At 40.2% G+C, this 20,741-nt stretch overlaps 1 protein-coding gene across 1 annotated transcript in view; it reads left to right on the top strand.

Moving 5' to 3' along the window:
• TMTC1 (transmembrane O-mannosyltransferase targeting cadherins 1) overlaps nucleotides 1-20,741 on the top strand; it is a 146,772-nt gene that overhangs the window by 12,727 nt on the left and 113,304 nt on the right. Inside the window, exons 2-5 of the mRNA XM_067289858.1 lie at nucleotides 358-535; nucleotides 2,225-2,298; nucleotides 3,523-3,699; nucleotides 5,771-5,977. Coding sequence (XP_067145959.1) covers nucleotides 358-535; nucleotides 2,225-2,298; nucleotides 3,523-3,699; nucleotides 5,771-5,977 — 636 coding nt within the window. The remainder of the gene's footprint in view (nucleotides 1-357; nucleotides 536-2,224; nucleotides 2,299-3,522; nucleotides 3,700-5,770; nucleotides 5,978-20,741) is intronic.

Here is a 20,741-nt window from a genome sequence, read left to right as displayed (position 1 = left end):
TGCCAACAGGGAAATAGGACAAGCGCTGTACTTCTAACATTGGGCTGCATTATTTCCTGCTGCAGAAGCACGTATATTGCTTAACAGCAGTAAACTTGACTTAATGTTACGGCACAAGCCTCTCCCATCTTTGTGTTGTAAAGTTTGCCAAATTCAACCACATATTTTAAAAGGAGAGTCGGGGAAGTGGTTTCTTTTTAATCAGATAAAATAGAAGTTCAGAGTAATTTTCCCTAATTAGTTTAAGACCACTTACATTAGAAGACTGGAAACAAGGCAAAAAACATGAGTCAGAGTATTTGAAAGATGTCCTGCCATTACAAGGTCTAGTTACAGTTCTGTTTTGTTTTCTTACAGGCTAAACATATTATTGGGTGGTATGAACCCCTTCTATTTCCATGCAGTGAACGTAATTTTACACTGTCTAGTGACTCTTGTGCTGATGTATACTTGTGACAAAGCCGTGTTCAAGGACTGTCGACTTGCTTTTGTCACAGCGCTGTTCTTTGCTGTGCATCCCATTCACACCGAGGCTGTAAGTATGTGACACAGGCTAAAAATAAATGTATACTTTAACTTTTTTAAAAAAAGCTCTGAGTCATACAGAATGTGGTACTTGTAATATTTGCTTGGAGGATCATAGGTGAAAGTATGCTATATTTAAAATAATTGTCGGAAATCATTAAAAAGAAGTGTATTAATGCTTGCCATTTTTCTGCTCTGGTGCTAAATTCTAATTGACAGTCCTCATCAGTTTTAGCTAGGAATGAATAGACAGTCATTCGGATGGCAAAAATGCGGAGTGCCACTGTCTCCTCAAACCAAAGCACTTGGTGAGGCAGCCATCTCCTGCTGAGACGTTGTTCCATGCCTTGAGTCTTTCTCCATAGCCCTCAATTTAAGGGAGAAAAAGTGAAGGGAGCATTAGCGTGTGTTGTGGACAAGATTGCTTAGATAGATGTGATATGACCCATGGATTAATTTACATTGCTCTCAATTAAAAGCTAGGAATATCATCCTTGGAAAAAGTCATTAGTTTAATAGAAAAACATCATGGCAAGTTTACAGTGTAGTAGCTCATATTGGGTTTTTTTCTTTTTATTGTAAGAAAGCATTTAAAGATGTAGTCATTCTAAAATTACAGTCTATTAGTTTTGAGAGTTACTTTTGTGGATAAAAAGAGTCTTGCTGTTTTTGAAAAGGAAATGTGATGTCTAGCTATCCGTACTTTAAAAAGAAATGCATTTTTGCCTAAGATACTACTGACATCATAGTGTCCTGTTACAAGCCTTTGTAAATTAGTGAGTAAAATGACTCTAATGGCTGAGAACTTTTGAGGAGAGATTACCTTAATAACGAAAAGCCCTGAGCTTTACAGTTACTCCCTGCGCTGTCTCGTGTGAACTAATCAGCTAGGTTCCTTTTCATAATACAGCTTTAAAATACAAGGGAGGTTTTAGAAGAGTTACTCTTTGTGTTTATTTTTGTCTGGGTCAGAACTTAAAAAGGTTAAAGTAAATGCCAGAGCACTGAGGATAGCTTAATTGTGTAATGTCAAAAGAGGCAAAATTTCAAAGGGCCTTTTGTTTGCTTTGTGTACAACTTTTAGATCTTTATGAAATGAAATATTGAAATATTTTGTAACAAGAATGTTTATACATTCTTCTTCAGTATTCCATTTCTTACGTAAAAGAACTCATCAATTAATATCAAGACAAAAACTCTCCTAAAATAGATAATTCAGAAAGACAATAAATTACATACCACTCTATTACTTTTTGATGGTAAAGTTTGTTCAAATATTAATTATTAAGTCATTCCTATACAATAAGTCTACTCCAAAGACTTGTTCTTTCATAGTCTTTAACAAATCTCAGTTCTGGGAGTTAAGACATGTATCTCATTTGAGCCTTATTATGTAAAATTAAAACAGATTCCCCCCAAAATGGAATTGTTCTATGCAATTTTATTAATTTTTTTAAAAATAACTTAAAAAATGACTTCATTGTTGGATTATTTGTTTGTTTTACCAAGGGGGAAATGCAGCAGACAAAACTGAGTATATCCTACACTAGCCAAATAATGTTTCAATATGATGAGGGAGGATAACACTTAAAAAAATCCCTTGATGCTAGCAGTTAGCATGAATCACTGAAACAGACACTGAATACACCTGCCTTTTTAAATACCTGCTTTTACATCTATGTGTTTCTTTTCCTCTTAGGTAACAGGTATTGTAGGCAGAGCGGATGTCTTAGCTTGTCTACTCTTTCTGTTGGCTTTTCTCTCCTATAATAGGTATGGATCTTTGATATCAATTTTTATAATATGATGAGATGTTCTAGTCTGATGAGGAGGCAAAAAGAAAATCTGTCAGCTTTGCTTAATGTTGGCAGAGTTGCTTCTCCCAGCACTGTAGCGCATTGAAGCACTCTGGTCCCTGCTTCCAGTTGAGTGCCAAATAAGTATTGCTTATAAAAATGAGTAAACATGAGAAGAGAACTCAACATTTGAGATGCCCTCTTCCACTGACATTTTTAATTGACTATACATCAGACAAGTGTTTGTAGAGCTGGGCCTAGAATTATAAAGAAATGTTTCAACTGAAAGCAGATTGTCTGTGTGCCGAGTGAAGAACGGTAACGTCTGCTTTCAAAATACATGGTGCAACTATGGGACTCTGAAATATCCCATCTGTGAGAACTGAGGGTTGGCTCTAGACCCATAGCAGTCCTTTTCAGTTCAAAACCAGCATTGTTTGCTGGTCTGTGTCCTAAAACTGTAACTGAAAATGTATAAATAAGAAACTGTAATTGAAAATGTATAAATAAGAAACTCCTCAGATGGGGTTTCAGTCCCTTGCATGGTGTTATTTCATTTAGGAATTGCACCGTGTCATCATGGTCACATGGAAGAAAAATGCTTATGCCCCTTCTAGGGTGTCTGCTACAAATCTATAACACTGTGTTTATCAGGAGGTTTCAAAGGAGAAAAATTGCTTGTCACCCCTGTAGGGATTGGTTAGTTTGTTTTTGTTTGGCTTTGATTCTTTCCCTTTCTTTCTTAACTTCTTCCTTCTCATATGGGTTTAGTGGCCAGTTTTGTAATAATTAGGACACATCTTTGACCAAGACAAGCATGGGTGAGATGGAGGGATTTTTAATTGTATGGTGCATTTTGTCACATAAGGAAAACTAAGCATGCGTGTTTTATATGATGGAAAGCAGGTGTTTTTCTGTCCCTTCTGTCTTTCTGCTTATTTGGCCTTCCTCTTCCTTGCTTGTCTTTTTTTTTTCCTTTTCTGCTCAAATTCTTGTTGCATCTCTGTTAATTTTTATGTCTTCTCTTAATGCCCTAGTGCCTAAACCTTTTTTCATTTATCTGTGAACAGTGTAGATTATTCATGTTACTTATTACCATAATCCTAAGAAATTAAGGAAAAGTGCCTCAATGTTTGTGTGAATGCAGTAGATATGAAATTAGTAGATGAATTGAAAGATTTATATCAAATCTGTTTTTCAGGAGCGTGGATCAGCTTTATGTTGGGGAACATTTCCCTCCCACTGCCTCCCCATTCTTTTTACTGCTTAGTTTATTTCTTGGGACGTGTGCAATGCTGGTGAAAGAAACTGGAGTCACGGTGTTTGGTGTGTGCTTGGTTTATGACTTCTTTTCCCTCTCCTGCAATGGACTCAAACTGTAAGTAACTTGCTATACTTGCTATAGTTTTCAAGTGTTATCACCTGTATGTGCAAAATATGTTATTATTTTTATATAGCACAGTGGGACATAATCTTGCCCTGCTGAACTACATGGCACATGTTTGACAAATTTGAAAGGCACCAAGATTTCATTCTATATACTTTTTTGTTACTTTATTCCTGCCTGATACTTTTGCTGGGTAGATAGAGCAGATTATTAAATGTGAAGAACTGATTTCTGAAAGCCTCAATTCACTTATGGAGAGCTCTGATAAGTCTAACGCTTAATTTTTCCATGGAAATTTTGACTGAAAGCATCAACATCTTAGAAATTCTGTGGCTTAACTTCTTCCATTAGCAGCATCTACTTAATTATTCAGTCACAATGACAGTTGTAGAAATATGATATGAATTTTAGTAGTACAATCAAGTTTGATCATTTCTGTCCTTACATAAAAGAAAAAAGGGAAAATATCCAGTCAGTTTTGGAATGACTGGAATAATTAGCAACTATCAGCAGTCGTTGGAGGAAAAATCAAATCCTTTCAAGACTGTGTCACTCACCCACTTAGTTTCACAAGTAATTATGCAACTCTGTATCTCCATTGAAAGTCATAAGTCTTTCAGTTAACAGAGGCTGTTTTTTATCCATCTCTCCCAAACCATACCTGGTGCAGACCTGTCGCCAAGTGAGTGAACATAACAGCTTACTGCCACTGAAAATGGGAGGTCTCACTCTTGTCGTCACTTCCTGTGTTCCTACCTGTGCTGTTCCACGGGTTCTGCAGCTTGTCACACCCCTGCGTGAGCTCATTTATCTAGGTTAAAAGAAGACAGAGAATTCATGTTTCTGCAGTAGTGAATTAAAGCAGCTCCGAGAAGGGTTTGGGGAGTGCCAGAGCTGGCACAAGGCAAGAGCAGCAGGATGCAGGGAGGAGGAGAGGGACTTCCCTGCTTCATGAGCACCAAGCTGTTAAATTGGCTCCATGTGTGCGTCGGTGCACCCGCCTGCTTTCTGCGTGTCCCACGCCCTGTCTTCCCTCCCATGTCAGCCCTTCCTCTAGATCCTAACTGGATTTGGATCAAAACTCAGGCCCCTCCCTCTGGCCCCTTTTTGCAGCAGTAGCAATCAGAGGGCAGGAACGACAAATTGGCAGAGGATTTCTTCTGTTTTGACTAGATAAGTAATTCATAGCTGTGCAAATGGTGGGCAAGTGGCCAGTGAGGAATTTTCTGGGGACTGACCGCCAGCATGCCTGTATGCTTGCATTTACAGTGTGTCAGGTGGCGTTCCAGGAGCTGTCTGGCTAAAGATAACAGAAATTTTAATTAATCAGGGGAAAATCCGTGCATTCCTCCTTTTTACCCCTCCCCTCAGTCTCCCCCTTTCCTTAGGTTCACATTCTAACAGTCTCTTCAAGTTTTTTCCTTGCTTCAGTGACAACCAGTAGCCCAGATGTAGCAGTTTATTTAGCTTGCAGGAGTGAAGCTCTGTGGTCCAGATGTGCTCCATCTAAATACTTGCTCTAATTGCATGTATCATGCACTTTTCTATCTATTTGTAGTGCTCAAGATTTTATGATTGTATTTGATTTTTAAGTGGTAACAGAAAAGCGTCAGCCTTCTGTGTGCTGCTGAAACTCATCTCCTTCTGTTCCCTCCTCCAGCCCCTACCTTTTCCAGATATTTTTTTTTAAACAAGGCAGAAAGCTTTTTGTTGCAGAAAATAACTGGTTAAGAATTACACTGTGTTCTTCCACACTGCTCTCCCCGTCACACCGGGGTCTAGAGAGCAGCTTTCATACCAGAGGGCTCTTCTTCTGGTCTCTTACTCTAGTTCTAGTTAGGAACCAATAAATTCTGTCTTTCCAGCATGTAGAGACTTTATGTTTTGGACTAAATAAAATGTTGACTGCAGTAAGGTGTGCTGGTTGCCTAATGTGCAACCCTTTGATAAGTAAATGTGGGGAAAAAAATAATCAAATCCTAAACAGCCTTTCCTCTCTTTCCCCTTCCTGTCTTTTTTTTTTTTTTCCTTTTCTCTGCTGCCAAATTCACTGTGTCATCAGGAGAAATGGGGGGATCCACCAGAGGCCAGCACGGCAGCCCGCGGCCTCTCCATCTGCCTCGCTGCAGGTGCCTCCGTCGGGCAGGGAGAACGGAAAGCACCGCTTTGCTCACCAGGGCACCTGGAACTCCTGCCACCCCGCGGCGCCCGATGAGCCGCGGTCCGGCAGCCTCTCCGTGCCCAGCAAAGCCATGTGGGCCATTCGTAGGTACTGCCGGCTACCAGCCATTCCGTTTTTTCTTTTTCTTTTCTTTTTTTAAATTGTATCATACTAGGTATTTTATACTTCATCATATCTTAACATGTTCAGAAACATTCAATTTGCCTTAGGCATTCTTATCCTGAAATGTGCTGTGATTTTCCTGATGGTATTGGGGAGGGAGGTCAGGAGAAGGTGGAAGGAAGGGCAAGGGAAGAAAGAGGAGGGAATCAAATGGAGTATTTCTTCTGCTTGGGAGGAGGGGAATATCTGAGGAATGTAGATACCTGGAGACTTCCTATGCTATCATGGTATTTGTAGGCTTTCCTTCCCAGTTTCACCACAGAGAAAGTCAAATCTCTAATGTTAGTTTGAATTTGAAGAGTGGGAATATGCACACGAATACAGTAATGTCTGAAGTTGGGTGAGGGCAATGTGAGCAGGATGTTATGTGATATTGCTACATATGTATGCTACATATGCTACATGTATACATATATGGGTGTAATTTCTGCATGTGTGTGTGCATATATATGAAAATAGAGGTAACGCCCATTTTTGCTTTATGCCTAAGAATTTGCATATAAATGGTGAAAGCTGGGCTTGGGCAGTGATGGAATGGTTTTTATTGGTGACATGTAGCAGTTCTTTGCACATTCACTGTGCATCTCATGTAGAAAGGAAGGGCTCTCCCTTAATTCAGGGCCGTGCTCTGACATGGCGCCAGTGCTTGGCACCCTTACCCATTTTGAATAGCACTGAGTTGATAAGAGCATTTAGCAGGGTATGACCTCATCAGCCATGTTGCGGATCTGTGCCTGAGTGTTTTTTCTTGTAACCTTGACCTTGTGTGAGCTCCCCCGTAGCCCCAACCCAGCTTGCCCTTGGCTGGGTGATGGGCTTTCTACTCGCTTGGATTCTGAGGCTAGGCAGAAAGTCACGGTGTCTGTGTTTAACTCTGAGGCTCCCTGAGAGACTATGTGAAACTGATATGTGGATTTAACCCAAGTGGGAAGTGTAGCCAGCCCGCAGGATGTACAGCTATATGTAGAAATAAATAATTTTATACATGCACTGCCTGCCTGTCCAGAAAAACAAGACAGCTTCTCTAAAACAAGCAGTTATCTAAAAGCCCCGTGAATACAAAATCAAGTGTTCTGGTCACAATGCCACGATGGCAAAGTTTTTGTCTGTCACACAAAGACCTTTTGGAGTCTTCTCTGAAACCCAACAAGGATTTTGTCAATGTGTCTCTGTCTCTGGAGGAAGCCACCTTCTTTCTGGGTTTATTTTCCTCAACCATTCTCCCTCTAATGGAGTTTTCCTTTGAAAAGGACAGTTCACTGTTGATATCCAAGTGATGCCCTCATTGTCTCTTCCAAAGTGTCTTCAAGTATTTTGCATTATTCAAGTTCTGAAGAGCCACCTAAATCCAGTGAGCTGATGAGCTTCAGCTGATTCCTCCTTCTAGAAATGCCATACTGCGGAATGGTGATTTCTGCAGGCTGAAGTGCAGCTGTCCCAATGAAAAATACCACAGCTTTTAGAATCAGCATAATGCTTTGTTGCTGGTTTTTGTTTTTAACTACAAAATAGTCATAATATGATTTCAGCTGGAGATCTATAACTGTGAGTTGCCCCACACTACCTGTTCCTTGGAGGAAGTGTTTTGTTCCCTAAATAAATCAGAGATTATTTATTGCAGTTCTTTGTTCACTTAACAGTTGGCACCTGAACAGACCCCATATGGCATTTCTAAAGTCTAGGAAAGTCTAGGATGTTTTACTTCCTGCATAATATTCCTTATTAACCAGTTCAGTAAGGGCTGGCTTTTTTTTTGTTTTGTTCTTGTTTAATAATCTTCTTGCTGCATCAATATTGATTGTATAGAGGCTGTTATATGAAACCCATAACTTGTCAGATCATGGAATATGTTTCGTCTAGACATAGTTTAAATGGTTAAACACATTCAAGAGCTTCCAAGATGCAAAACGATAGTCCTTATGTTTTGTCTGATTGGTCTGACTTGTGTATGATTGGCTTTTTGGTTTTGTTTTTAACAAGGAGCTGAGTGGGCTTGGTTGTGTTGCATCTATGTGTGGGAACCCATGACAGAAAAGTGAAGAGGAGGTCAAGACTTTTCAGAGTGGCTGAGCGCCAGCTGCTCCAGCATTGAGACTCTTTTGGCAGTTGGAAACAGCTTCTAAAATTGTTTTTTCAAATCTAGTTCTTTTCCTGTATCCCTGAATGAATAGGGCAATTAGATAAGCATGGATGACCTCAGTTCTTTCTGATATGCCAGGCCAGAATGGGCTGTCCAAATGCATCTTTTAATATCTTGCCTCAAAATTTTAGTTTCTGATTACTATTCCAGGAGTAATTGGAGCTCAGACACTGGTGCAGCTGCTATTCCTGGCCTTTGTTCTCTCCCTACCTCTTTGAATGCTTTCTCTCCGTTATTTGTAGTTATTTCCTTTTTCCATGACAGATACTATGGTGGAGGGTTTCAGTATAAGAAATGTCTTTTGTCTTGCTCCATCTTCTCATTCCTTGTTTCATTTACCCCTCTTCCTTTCCTTCATCCTACTGCTCCTTCCCCCGACTTTGCTTTATGTTTGTTCCAGACTCCCCTTTTGGGACCCTTCCTTTTTCACACTGAGAAAAGCCTCTGGTTTCCTAGCTTCTTGAGGAGAGGCTGCAGAAGTTGCGTTGCAGTGACTGTGCATGTGGAACAGCTTCAGGGGGAACTTGTCCAGGTGGCCAACTGGCATTTGCTTTTCTGCAGCTGCCTCTTCAAGTGTTTTAAAGGATTTCTGCACATGGCAAATCAAGCTCTGCATGCACATAGCTGCTTTCTTTTTGAAAAGGGGCTCTCATGGTGTAAGCTTCTCGGCTTCTCTTTTCAACTCACTATGTGCAAAACAAGTGCAATTGCCTGTTGTGTGATGGCTCATTGTGAGATGCGCAAAGTGCATTTGGCTTGATCCTCGGTGGCTGAGAGGGAAGACTGTTGTGGCGTGTTCGTGTGGCAGTTATGCTTGAGACCTTTGGAAGAAAGCATGGGAAGGGTTGATGTATGCTGCTGTAACACAGTATGTCCCAAGGTTATGTTAGGATTTCCTCTAATAGTCACACTCACACACTCACTCCCAGTAAAAAATTTTCTTCTTCTATGCTGCTCTCATACCTTACAGGAGATGGTCCTGACCTTGGTATTAGTGGTCCTCATCAGGGCCAAACACAGGAGTTTTGGCTTATCAGGGCCTCATTCTGCATGACCCTGGACTAATCCCTTGAAATGATGGAAAAGGGAGCAGCAGGGTGGTGTAGCCACGTTGCAGTGACATGGTAGAAGCGGTCAAGGTAGGTTCATGGCAAAGAAGATCAAGCCTTCGGGGTTTATGGTCATTCCTCCCTTCCTCATGTGCCCTAATAACCTAGATATTTGCATTTAGAATTTGCCAAATAATGACAAAATATCGCTGAAATGCTATTAGTGTTTCTTGCTCATTAACTTGCTGTGTTGCTGCTGTAGCTAAGCTGTCTTCTGGCTGTCATATTCATTAAGTAAGAATTGTCTTGGTGTGTTTATCATAAGCCTCATTAGAAGCTTTTCTGGGGACTGTCCAAATGCATCTTTTAATATGGCTGCATAAACAGAGCCATTTGAGAAAGGAGAGCTGATATGAGCAATGTTATCACTCCCCAAAGTAATCATATTTTTAAAAGAAACTTCTCTAGAACACTGTTGGCAACCTTCTTTGCTAGTTTTTGCCTTGCTCCAAATTCTTGTTTCCTCTGAAGGCAGTATATGGCCAGATAACATCATCTTGTTGGAGTGTGACTATGTCCATGGAATAACAGCCATATAGAGCTTGAGCAATTTGACCAGTGCCTGCTAGTCTAATGTTGAAGTTTACTAGTCACTGTAAAAAAAAATGCTGCCACAAGCTTTACAATTTGAAGAGATCTTCTCAGTTATTAATGACACTGAAGAGTGCTTGCAGTTGTATGGGACAGCAGGATTAAATGTACCGCAGCTCTGCTGACTCTCAAAATGACATCCATATCAAATGGAGGTCTGTGGGCCACTACCTAATCATGACTGTGGTCTTTCTCTTCCTTCATTTGCTGAGTCCTATCACAAGACGGATTAAAATAGTTTAAGCACTTTCTGTACGCAGTCTTTCTCTAGTTGGTGTTGGCACGTTATGTGAGATGAGTTAGCACATAAAACAGTTGTTTTATTAAAATACAGTCCCATCTTAAAAAACAATGTGAATCCTTGTTATATCTGATAAAAGATAGGAGAAAAAAAATAAAATTGCTGTCAAATATACAAAATTAATTACTCAGTTTCTCCTCTGTAATCATTGTTTCTCTGACTTGTGTAGGTCTTTTCCATAGCAGAAGGGAGGGGAAAAGATTTTAAACATTTCAAAAACTCAGAGGTTGGAGGGCAGATTGGGCAAAATCATGTAGCTTCAAGTACCTTATTTAGTGCACCAGGTTGCTAGTTGTAAGCTCTTTATTTAAATAAAATAGTTGTCTACTGCTTAGTCTGTACTCATAAGTAATTATAATGTCATCAATTAGCTTTCTATGTAATAATAATTTATTATCTATCTTGCTACTAGAGCTAACTGAAAAATGCAGGAAAAGATAATGGAGGAGTTATGGGAATCATTCTAATTAGCAGTAACTAGAGCTAGTTATGTAAATTCTCGGTGCAGAGAGATTTCTGTTCTTTATTGTCATTTGCTCTTATCTTCACCCATCCAGTGGACATGTGGGTTGCAGTTCTCCGTGTGTTCAGGAGTGAAGGATGAGTTAGTCTGGAAGAAAGTGTAGGTCTTCTCACCATAATTTATTGCAATTTTGGGGGTTGCTGGCATATACTACTGAAATGAGGTAACTAGGATCTCTTATGAGTTTTATCTGTTCCCCTGAGTTTTCAGTTTTAGGGCCTCAAAGAGGCTGTTATGGCTATATGCCCTCCCATATGACACAAGCTGAGAATACAAGACAGGAACTTCCATGACAAGCTTGTAACTTCTGTTTGGGATAAAGCCAGAGCTTCAGTACTTTCCCTAGGATGCTACAGTGAACATATATGTACACTGTGCTTATACATGTCCTATTAAACAGTGGTATCAGTACCAATACCTCTTTGTGCACCGCAGCGATAGCTTGCTAGATCCATGAAGGCGTTTAGCAAGAACTATCTATGTAAAGCAACAAGTTGTCATAGCTGCTTGTGCAAGTTGTGTCCATAGTTATTGTCTATCATTCTCTTTTGATTTCTTGAACCCACTGGTAACTGAAAATTGAGATCTATTTCTTGACCTGTTTTTTTCTTTCAAGGCCGGTATAGCTGTAGCCATGTCATGTCACACAGAATTCATGCCTCGTGCTGATCATTGCAAAATGCTGTCCTGCCCGTGACCTCTCCCTCATACCACTTAGCGACCCTGATGGTTTCAGGCATTGTAAATTAATCTGTGGCAGGCCAGGCATCTAAACATCAGTTGTTCTTGAAAAACAAGACTCCTCAGTATCTTAGATGCTTTTGAAACTGAAATCTCTGCTTGGTTTTGGTGATCCAGAAACTCAGTTTTATCACATGTGCTGTTGATGTTTTAGCTGGTGAGACTCTTCCCTTAGAATTAACAGTTGACCAGTGTCCAGTGCTGCCATTTTCCATGTACACAAACTATTGTTTAGTGTATTGTTGTGTTTCTTTTTTCTTTTTTGCCAACTGACAAAATGGGAGAAGAAGCAGGCATACTTGGAGCTATGCCCAACAGTGTCACTTTAAATCTCTGTGTATGTGTGAGCGAGCTCACTATGTTGTAGCCCTGTTGGATCCAGGAACAAAACACTTTGATCCAAAATTCAGTGAAATCCGTTAGGTTATAGCAGGGAAAAATGTGTTCAGATGTCTAAACCGGCAGCAATGTTGTTTCCTTTTGCAGTAGCAGGAGAAGGAAAGTTGAAACAGCCTAGAGAGCAGGGTGCATTCCAGAGAGGGCTGCGCCGACCTGGAGATTGATGTGCTAGGAGAAGAAGTATGTCGAGGTCATAACATATCTTCCCTGTGTCCCGGCGCAGTGTTTCTGTAATTGAACTGAAGCAGATGCCATCCTCCAACAGGAAGGAAGAGTTGGGGGGGGGTGGGAGGGAGGATCCCTGTTGCACATGAGGTGCAACAGGGTAGCAATTGCTTGGTGTTGATTTGACTTTTCCTCATTGGCTGCTGAAAGGACTTCTATGCAATCTTGCAATCTTCATGTAGCAATGATTTTTTTTTTTCCAAATAACAAATTGTAGCACATTTCTGCTTTAACATGAAATTACTGTTTAAAAAGTAGAAATCTCGGCTGCATGTCTAATACTTCCCCTTTCAGCCTTCCGTAAGGATACCTACTAGATTCGTAACTGATACAGACAGAACAGAATGATAGGTTTCACAGATACAGGATTTACATTTTTTTACTTTACATTTTCCTGAATTTGTCAGAGTTTTGTGGCAAGGTGTGGCTCAGAGTGTAAAACTCCATGAGTTAGAAGTGGAACACAAAAAGTCCCTTACTGATTAATAGAAGTACTAAGAGTACATTTTCTGTTAGGTTTCTTATAACTTTCTTAAACTTCAGTAAGTCATTCTTTGTTGCATTCACTTTCCCTGAAGGTCAGTGGTGGTTGCATTCATTTACAAAGTACAGCTTAAAAAGCACTGCATACCTCCAACAAAACACTAAAGTTTAACTATTACTAATTTTTTATTATTTTGGTCAGGGGCGAACATGCAATAGAAGAAAAACCTGGGTACTTAACACTAGCCATCTGTCTAACAGGTCCTTGCTGTGCAACAGCAAAATAACGAGGATGGGATCTGGGACTTTGCAAAAATCAAAGCAACAGTTAGGGGAGAAATTCCAGGACAGTGACCTAGTTTTAGCATTCAGTCTGTGGTGAAAAAGGAGTCAAGCAGTAGAAATGATTCTCTACTGTGGGAAAGTAAGTGGGCATTTTGCAGTGGAGCCAGCCTAGACTTTTCCCTCCCTTCCTCTTTCACTGATGATCTCCTTAGGGTTGTGAGGTGTTGAAAACAAAGGAGCAAACTCCTGGTCTGCAATGCTCTGAACAAACTTTAGTGCTGAATTTTTCCCACGTAAAAGGAAAGAAAAGGGAGTGCCACATTGTCACTGATTTTTGGAAACTGCAGTTTAAAATTGAATGGAGAATAGGGCAACACAGTTTCACCCTGAAAGACAAGCAGGACCTGGAGTCCCAGGACCTGGGAAGGCATAGCGTGTGCTGAAGGAGAACGGGCTCAGTAAGCCTTGTTGTTATTTTGGTAACTGTGGGGTGCATGTCTTCTATGGTGCTGCATGCTTTTTGTTTTTAATTGTAGCAAGGTTGCTAAGGCCCTGCCATTCTTATTGTTTAGTAAGTTTAAGTTAGGTGTGAAGTTCAGCCCTCTTTGGGGAGGAGTATTGCAGAGGTACTTTGGGGGGGGGGGGGTTTGCTTTTCTCTAAACTCAGTTCTTTAGACCCCCTTCTCCATTGTGACTCTGAGCTCTAGTGTTAGCTCATATTGTTTCCTTACCCTTTTAAGAAATGTTCACTAGCAATAACGTGTGAGTCTTGTTCCTGTCCTTTGCCTACAGTCACTGATGTGTATTTATCATCTTGCTCAGGTGGCACCTGAGGCCACCAGCGGATTCTGTCAAAGTCCAGAAACACATGAAAGAGGGATGCTCCTATGGTTAAAGCCTGGAATTCACCCTGGGATTTACATGCACTAGTCAGTGGCTGTCGTCAGAATCCTAGTGTAATCTTGGGAAAATAATTTCATCTCTCTGTTCCCATCGTGCGTGATGGAAAATGAGGCACAGTGATGCTTCCTTTCTATCTCCATTTGTGTGGTGTGATTATTGTTTTAAGACTGTATATTTCTAAGGTCAAGGACTGTCTGTCTTAGGCATACTTGTGGCATTATGTGTCTTAATCTTGGAAATCTGCAAATGCTTCTTCAATACAAGTAGTTGAACTCATTGCTTACTAACTAAAGTTTGTTTAAAGGTAGCACCACTTTGGTATGACGATGACTAATGTTGCCTGCACACACACGAAAAGGCATGTTAAGACATCATTAGGGTTGAAAAATCATGCACCCACCATGTAAGAAATGCCTGATTTAATTTTGGCTCTCTTGTATATTTATATTATGATAATCTTTAATTACATGATCATACAACTTTTTTTTTTCCCCACATGATCCCTGGTCTATTCAGTGCCCAGAATGGATGGTGCTCACTTAATGAGCAGCTATTCAATATTTTGTCTCTTCCTTGCTCAGAGCGTGGCCCCCATGCCCTATTTACTTCATGCTATTCAAGCCCTGCTCTAAAACAGATTTATTTCTCCTTGATAATTTTTCTGTGTACAAGCTACTTAGTGCTGGTATTTCCTCACAGTTTGTTGCTTCAATCTGTAGTCTTTAAAGTGCTTTTGGCATAGTTTCTGCATGTGTAATTTCCTTGTTTTTCAAAACAAGGAAAGTGAATAAACAGACATTTTACAGTGAGGAGCCACATGCGTGTGAACAGTTGGATTGCTACCATGAAGGCCACCTTGCAGACGTCTACCACTTGAGCTAGCAGACTAGCTGGTGGCAGCAGTAAGAAGTGCTCGGCAGGAGCCTGTGTTAGAGGAGATGGGGGACTTTTCTCCTTAGATATTTACTGACAGAGGAGGCACAATGATGTGGGGTTCCCTTCCAGACTCAGGGAAAAAAAACACTGGTGTGTGCAACTTCTTCTCGCAGCCCCTTCCTTCTTACCCCAGCTTGTTGTCCTGCCCTGTCTACACCAGCCTGCCATCATCTCTTCCCTTCCTTGCATCTCCTTACAGTCATTTAATTGCTTCCAATCTTTGTTCCTTAGGCTTTGCTTTTTGTATCTTGTCACTTTGTCCAAAAGGCCTTATTTTCGCTGCGATAAACTCCCCCTTCCAGGATCCCTCCCATACTCCTAGTCTCAAAGTACTTGCCCAGCCTCTTCGAGAGCCCCTCACCTATGTCCTGTCCAGTTTATTGCATCCCACGTTGTTCCGCATTCCTCCAGTTCATGTACTCCCTCCAGGATGGGTTTAAGCCCCTGTGCCTGGCTGGTCGGCATTTTCCTCTCAGACCCCAGCTTTCCACAATATCTGTCTCCTTACTTATCTCCTTCTCTCCTCTGCATGGGTTGCTGGTCTGTGCCCTGCCTTTCCCAGTTTCCTTTTGACCTCCCTTTTCAAGCTTTGTGGGTTCAGTTCTCCTTTACTCTGCATTTAAATTAGGAAATTTCCCTTTGCTTGTTGCCTAGGTCTGAGGAGGAGAGAGCGTGGAGAGCCATGTAAAAACCAGGAGCCTTCTCTGTTGTGGTGCTTGGTGTGGCATAGAGCCACAATTGTTTATATTGTTGGTTTATTTGTATATGCAAAAGTAGGTACTTGCAGATGCAGTTGCTAGAATATAAGAAGCTCATTTAAAAGTTTGACTTCCTTTGTTAGATCATTTTAGCTGCTATTTTGGATAGTGTTTTTTATTTTGCAGTACAGAATAAAAACCTCTCTTTCTCTTTTTAAATCCTTCCAAGGAGGAAGTAGAAAGTAAATAATATCTCCTGGATCATTAGCATGTGACAGTGTTCAGGAGGCCCTGTTTATTTCAGTAAGCAGCAAATAAACTCAAGTAATTTGGCCTCACATACATTAAATGTCAGAACAAAGGGGCAAGACTGAGTTTATGTTAGTTTTCTTAGTTCATGATGACTTAACATGTGCTAGCTATTTTTTAGAAAAGACTTTCAGGTGTTTTAAAGATCATTTAGTCCATGAAAATCCATTTTTGTGAATTCATAAGTGGAAACTATGCCTGGGACAAAGAACCAGACTGAGCAAAACAAACTCAGGAGGAAAAAGCTGCTGTTTTTGTTTCTATGCTGTCTTCTAAATGATGTTGATCAGTTACTTATTCATGTGCAGAGAGAGTGGGTTGTTTTTTTTCCCCCCTTAATAGACGTTGCATTTAAATCCTGTGGTTGCAGTCACTTTACTGTACATCAGTCTGCTCTGTTCCCTGTGTTGCTAATTGGAAATCCCTAATTTGTAGGTGCAGCCTGTGTGTCCCAGAGCTGACTCACAGGAGAGTGTTCATTCCATTAACTTCGCAGGACTGCCTCTCTATTCACAGGTCATGGCAGTGGCATTAAACTGGTATTTGAAACAGCAGCATGTCCATGTTCATTGGCTTTCTCTGAAAGTCCTGTAAACCAGTGGCTGAGAAATAGAAAAACTTCAATAGCATGGTTTCCCAGGTCACTTTCCTGCAGTAAATCTGGGTAAGTATGGCACAGAATGGTATTTCTGTCACCTAGAAAATAAGAAAAAAAAACCAACCTGAGATAGATGATGCCCATGTTATTACAGATATTTTCCTAGACCTTTTGTAGTTGTACAGTTTTTCCCTTCCATCTTTGACCTCCAGACACTTTTGGACATCTAGTGGAAACTTTTAGGCTGTTCTCAGGAGCGAAGGATCCAGCTGTAACTTTCTACCTCATTAATGACTGATGCTTTCTGAGCTGGTCCATGTCTCCTTTGTGAACCTGGCAATTGCAGTGTTTTCAGTGAAGAACAACAGACTCTTAGAACTAAGCTACATGGCTTTAGGTTTTCACAGGCTGATAAAAGCAGTCATTTGCTCAAAAACCATGAGGGCACCAGTCTCATCAAATGTGACTTTAGGCGGAGGGCTACAGTTGCGTGACAGGTTACTTAGATCTTTAATGTGAAGTAGCTGTTGAGATTAAAGATTCAGTTTAAAAAAACCAAAATCTGTTAGCATGCTTAATGCTTCTCCTATCCTCCATGTATGCTTTCCAAGATGAATAGATCCTTCCCTGACTATAAACTTAATCTTCATCTCGATCTAAAGAAGAGTAGTAGTAAATCTGCATTCACATTTCTAATTCAGTTATCCCAGTATCCTTTTCCCACTAGTGCATTAGAAACCTTAATTCTGTAGTTGGCTTGGAAATGCTGGAACACACGTTTCTTGCCTAACAGCAGATCTTTGAAATGCAGATTTTTTTTTTTCCCTTTATTTTAAGCAGTTTCCAGATTGCAAATGTCCAGGAAGCTGTAGTGTAGAAGGGACTCTTGTAAATGCTTTCCACATTTCCAAACATCTGTGTTGAAATTCAGATAATGTCCAAAGTGAGCCTTGAAAGACGACGTTTGCACTTATGCTGTTGGAACATTGCTATCAATTGTTTGCTTTCGAAGTCTGACAGGTCTCTTAGCATCTGGCAGCACTGTGCTTTGCCTTATGAATTCTCATTACCTGTCACAACTGATCATGAGACGTCTTAAAAAAATCTTCCATTAAAATATGTTCTGGTTGTTATTATTTTTTTTAGCCGCTTTTCTTAAAAGTTAGGTTTGGTTATATTAAGAAAGTATCATCCTTTTACCATCTGAATAATACAGTTGCTCCCTATGTTTAAAGCTTTTGTTATAACCCTGTGTTTAAAGCTTTTGTTATAAGGTCAATCCAGTCTGTCTGCCATAGATTTACTGTTCTGTGGCTCTGGGCTAAAGTCTGCTAAAATATGTCCTTGTATGACCTGTTAATTCCTTATCTTTGCAAATCAACTGTAGAGTAAGGAAATATTAAGCATAAAATTTGTACTTTGAAACTAACTGTGGTTGCACTTTGGTTGTACTAGTACAGAAGCTATGGAATAAAATTCAGTTCCTTTTAATCTATAAAAGATGCCAACAAACCTATTGGGCTTTCATTTTAGTCAAGGAAAATAAGAAGGAAAAATGTCTATTTTCTGTCTTCCAGGGAGACAAGGACTAGACTGATTGTTCAACAGAAAGCTCAGGGAAAGAGTAATTATCAGTTGGGGATGGAAGGGAAAGGGAACATTGCCTTTATTTTCCTCCCTTATAAACAGTTTTGTGTGATCCTGCAACACCATTACACATACTGTACTTGCAAAACCATGCTAGGAATTTCTGTGGAGACAAAGCTGCTGTAAAATTATGGCCTTTGGTTCTCTTGCCAGATTTTGACACTGCTTGATTTAATTGCATTTAACAATAGTCTCTGCCTAATCTGTGCACGACAGCAGTTTATATCACTGCCGTGCCTGGGAGTTATCTGTAAAGGTTTGAAGTAGGGATGTTCCTCTTGTATTTGGTTAATAAGCTCATTTTCTTTATTTTTGTTCTTCACCCTTTTCTCCTCCTCTCTCTCCAGTGTTAATTGTAAGTCACACATACTTATTCCAGAAGATGAAAGAGTACAAACATTTTTGATATAAGCATTAGGAATTGGCATCTTTACAAAGCTGTTACCTGGTCTGTGACCTAAATCACTGTTAATGCCAGTCTTTCTAGTCTCTCCTGTACAGAGCAGCATTCTTTTGCTCATCTTGGCTGATGTACTGTGGAATCACTGTCATTACCTTGTATATGATCCTGAGTGGTGTCTCTGTCATGGAATTACTGAACATGGAAAACCAAACTCCTTCATTCATTGCCCATATAAACTTTTGGAGATGATGGATAGCTTTACACCCATAGAGCATTTGTTAGTGCATTTGCTCTAGTGCTATGCATGAATATGAATATAGGAATTTTTGCATGGTATTTCTTCAGAAAAAATAGACAGACTTTACTTTACATTAGGATTTGTCCATTAAACTCACATGAGTATATTCAACATGAAGAACAGGGGAGTGGGAACATCATGCCAAACCATCTAGCCCTAGTATCTGTTCTCTGACTCTAGGCATTATTAGATGCTTACAGAAAAGAAAAGAAAAAGAACAGGAAAAGAGGGCCACTCACCATACACTCTGAACATCTGCCAGCCATTTAGGGTCTATGAATCCGGAAACTTTACCCAGAAGACTGTGTTTAAAACTCTCAATGGACCTGTCCTCCATGGATTTGCCTAATCCCATTTTTAGAACCCCTTTTTCTCCTTCTCTGACTTTGACAACATCTTGTAGCAATGAGTTCCACAATTTAATTACACATAGTGTGAAGAAGTCTTTCCCTTTGTTTGAAACATGACACCTAATAATTTCATCAGGGGCCCCTTTGTCTTTGTATTACAAGAAATAGAAAATAATTATTCTGGTTCATTTCCCCAAACCATTCATAATTATACAGTATCCTTATATGTACTCTTTTTTTCCAAGCTGGAGAGTCCTGTTGTGTTGAATATCTCCTCATGCAAAAGCCATTCCACATGCCTGATGAACCTTGTTACCCTTTTCTGTACCTCCTTGAATTCTATTAGATCCTTTGGAAACTGGACAGAAGAAGGGGAGATCTCAGAACAACACGCAGTACTGCAGGGGCATGCTGGAGTTTTATTCAGTGTATTATTGCTTGTTGTTTCTGTTCTGTTTCTTTCTAAATGTGCCAGAACCTTATGCTATTCACAAGTTGCATTTTCAGTGCTGATTTATGACACCTCAGAGCCTTTTGCTTCATTTATTTTTTGTTATTTATTTTTTGTTCTAACTGTGAGTGTGCAGTCTGTGTAGATAATTGAGATATACAGTAAAAACCTGAATGGAAAATCTGAATATCTTTTATTAGTGTGTTCTGAAGTCTGTGTGCTGGCTTTGGCTGAAGACCATCCTGCCTATTGCCCAGCCTGTTGCATCTTAGTTACAGGGATAAGCAGTAGAGCAAAACACTGAATGAAGCTAAGATGTGCCTGGTTGGTTTTAGGGATGGAGAGAACTCCATCAAACATGGTAGCTGGTGTGTCTTGGCCTCAATTACCTAGATGAGAGTTTAAAATGCCTTCTCCATTTCTTAACTGCTATTGGGGGTGAGAGCTAACTCAGAGTAACCTGGGTTGAATAAAGCTCACAGGCTTCCTCAGGGCGCTGGCTGGTGAGACTTAAGTCTTTCTCATTGCTTTTCTCAACTTAAGCAGTTTTGCTCTTCTCGTTCATGGTGTAGTTATCGTGCAAAGGGACTGTAGCCAGTATCGTGGCTGCACAGTGTACGTGTCTGCTCAGTTCTGAGTGTATTTATGCTCTGTCAGATAGGGGAGAAGCAGTATCCCTCTAAACCAAAGGGAGGAAAATCCTGGGTATTTGCCCAAATTCAAATAGGAAATCTGAGGTGAAGCAGAGACTTAATCCTGGATTTCCGAAATCTTAAGCAAATCTACCATACCAACAGTCTTTCCTTTCTCCAGTGAACTGACAATTTCTCTCTTAACATTTGCTGAAACGATAGAGCCCGTGGCCTCTCCCCCTCCCCTTTCCTACAAACTGAAAGTGTCGGTATTTGTTGTGTTTGAGTATGAAGATCTAGATGGTCCAAGCCGTGATAGCTGCTATCCCAGGGCTCTCGTCACAATTTATTGCATTATTTACTTTGATCTGATTTGGCCTCTTGACTCCACCAAAAGCTCTTTACAATGTGAATTAATAAAGATAACAGTATTTTCTTCTTTCAATTGCATTAAAAAAAAAAAGTTCCTAGATGACACCCTGGTATTAAGAAAGGGGGGAAGATGTTTTTCTCTGTGCAAAAGCTGTGCTTTTTTTGTAGTCCAAAGGCTTTCTCTGCCCTTTGTTACACTTCGGGAGTCTGCTTTGTTACCGTTCTGATGGATTTAAGGTGCTCTATCCTAGGAGCTCAGAAATGCCAGAACCTAATAAAAGCCCTCAGTGACAAC

This window comes from Apteryx mantelli, chromosome 1 (assembly GCF_036417845.1).
Source record: "Apteryx mantelli isolate bAptMan1 chromosome 1, bAptMan1.hap1, whole genome shotgun sequence".
Lineage (NCBI taxonomy): Eukaryota > Metazoa > Chordata > Aves > Apterygiformes > Apterygidae > Apteryx > Apteryx mantelli.
Note: the sequence above shows the minus strand (reverse complement) of the source record. Positions and strands in the feature narration are given on the sequence as shown.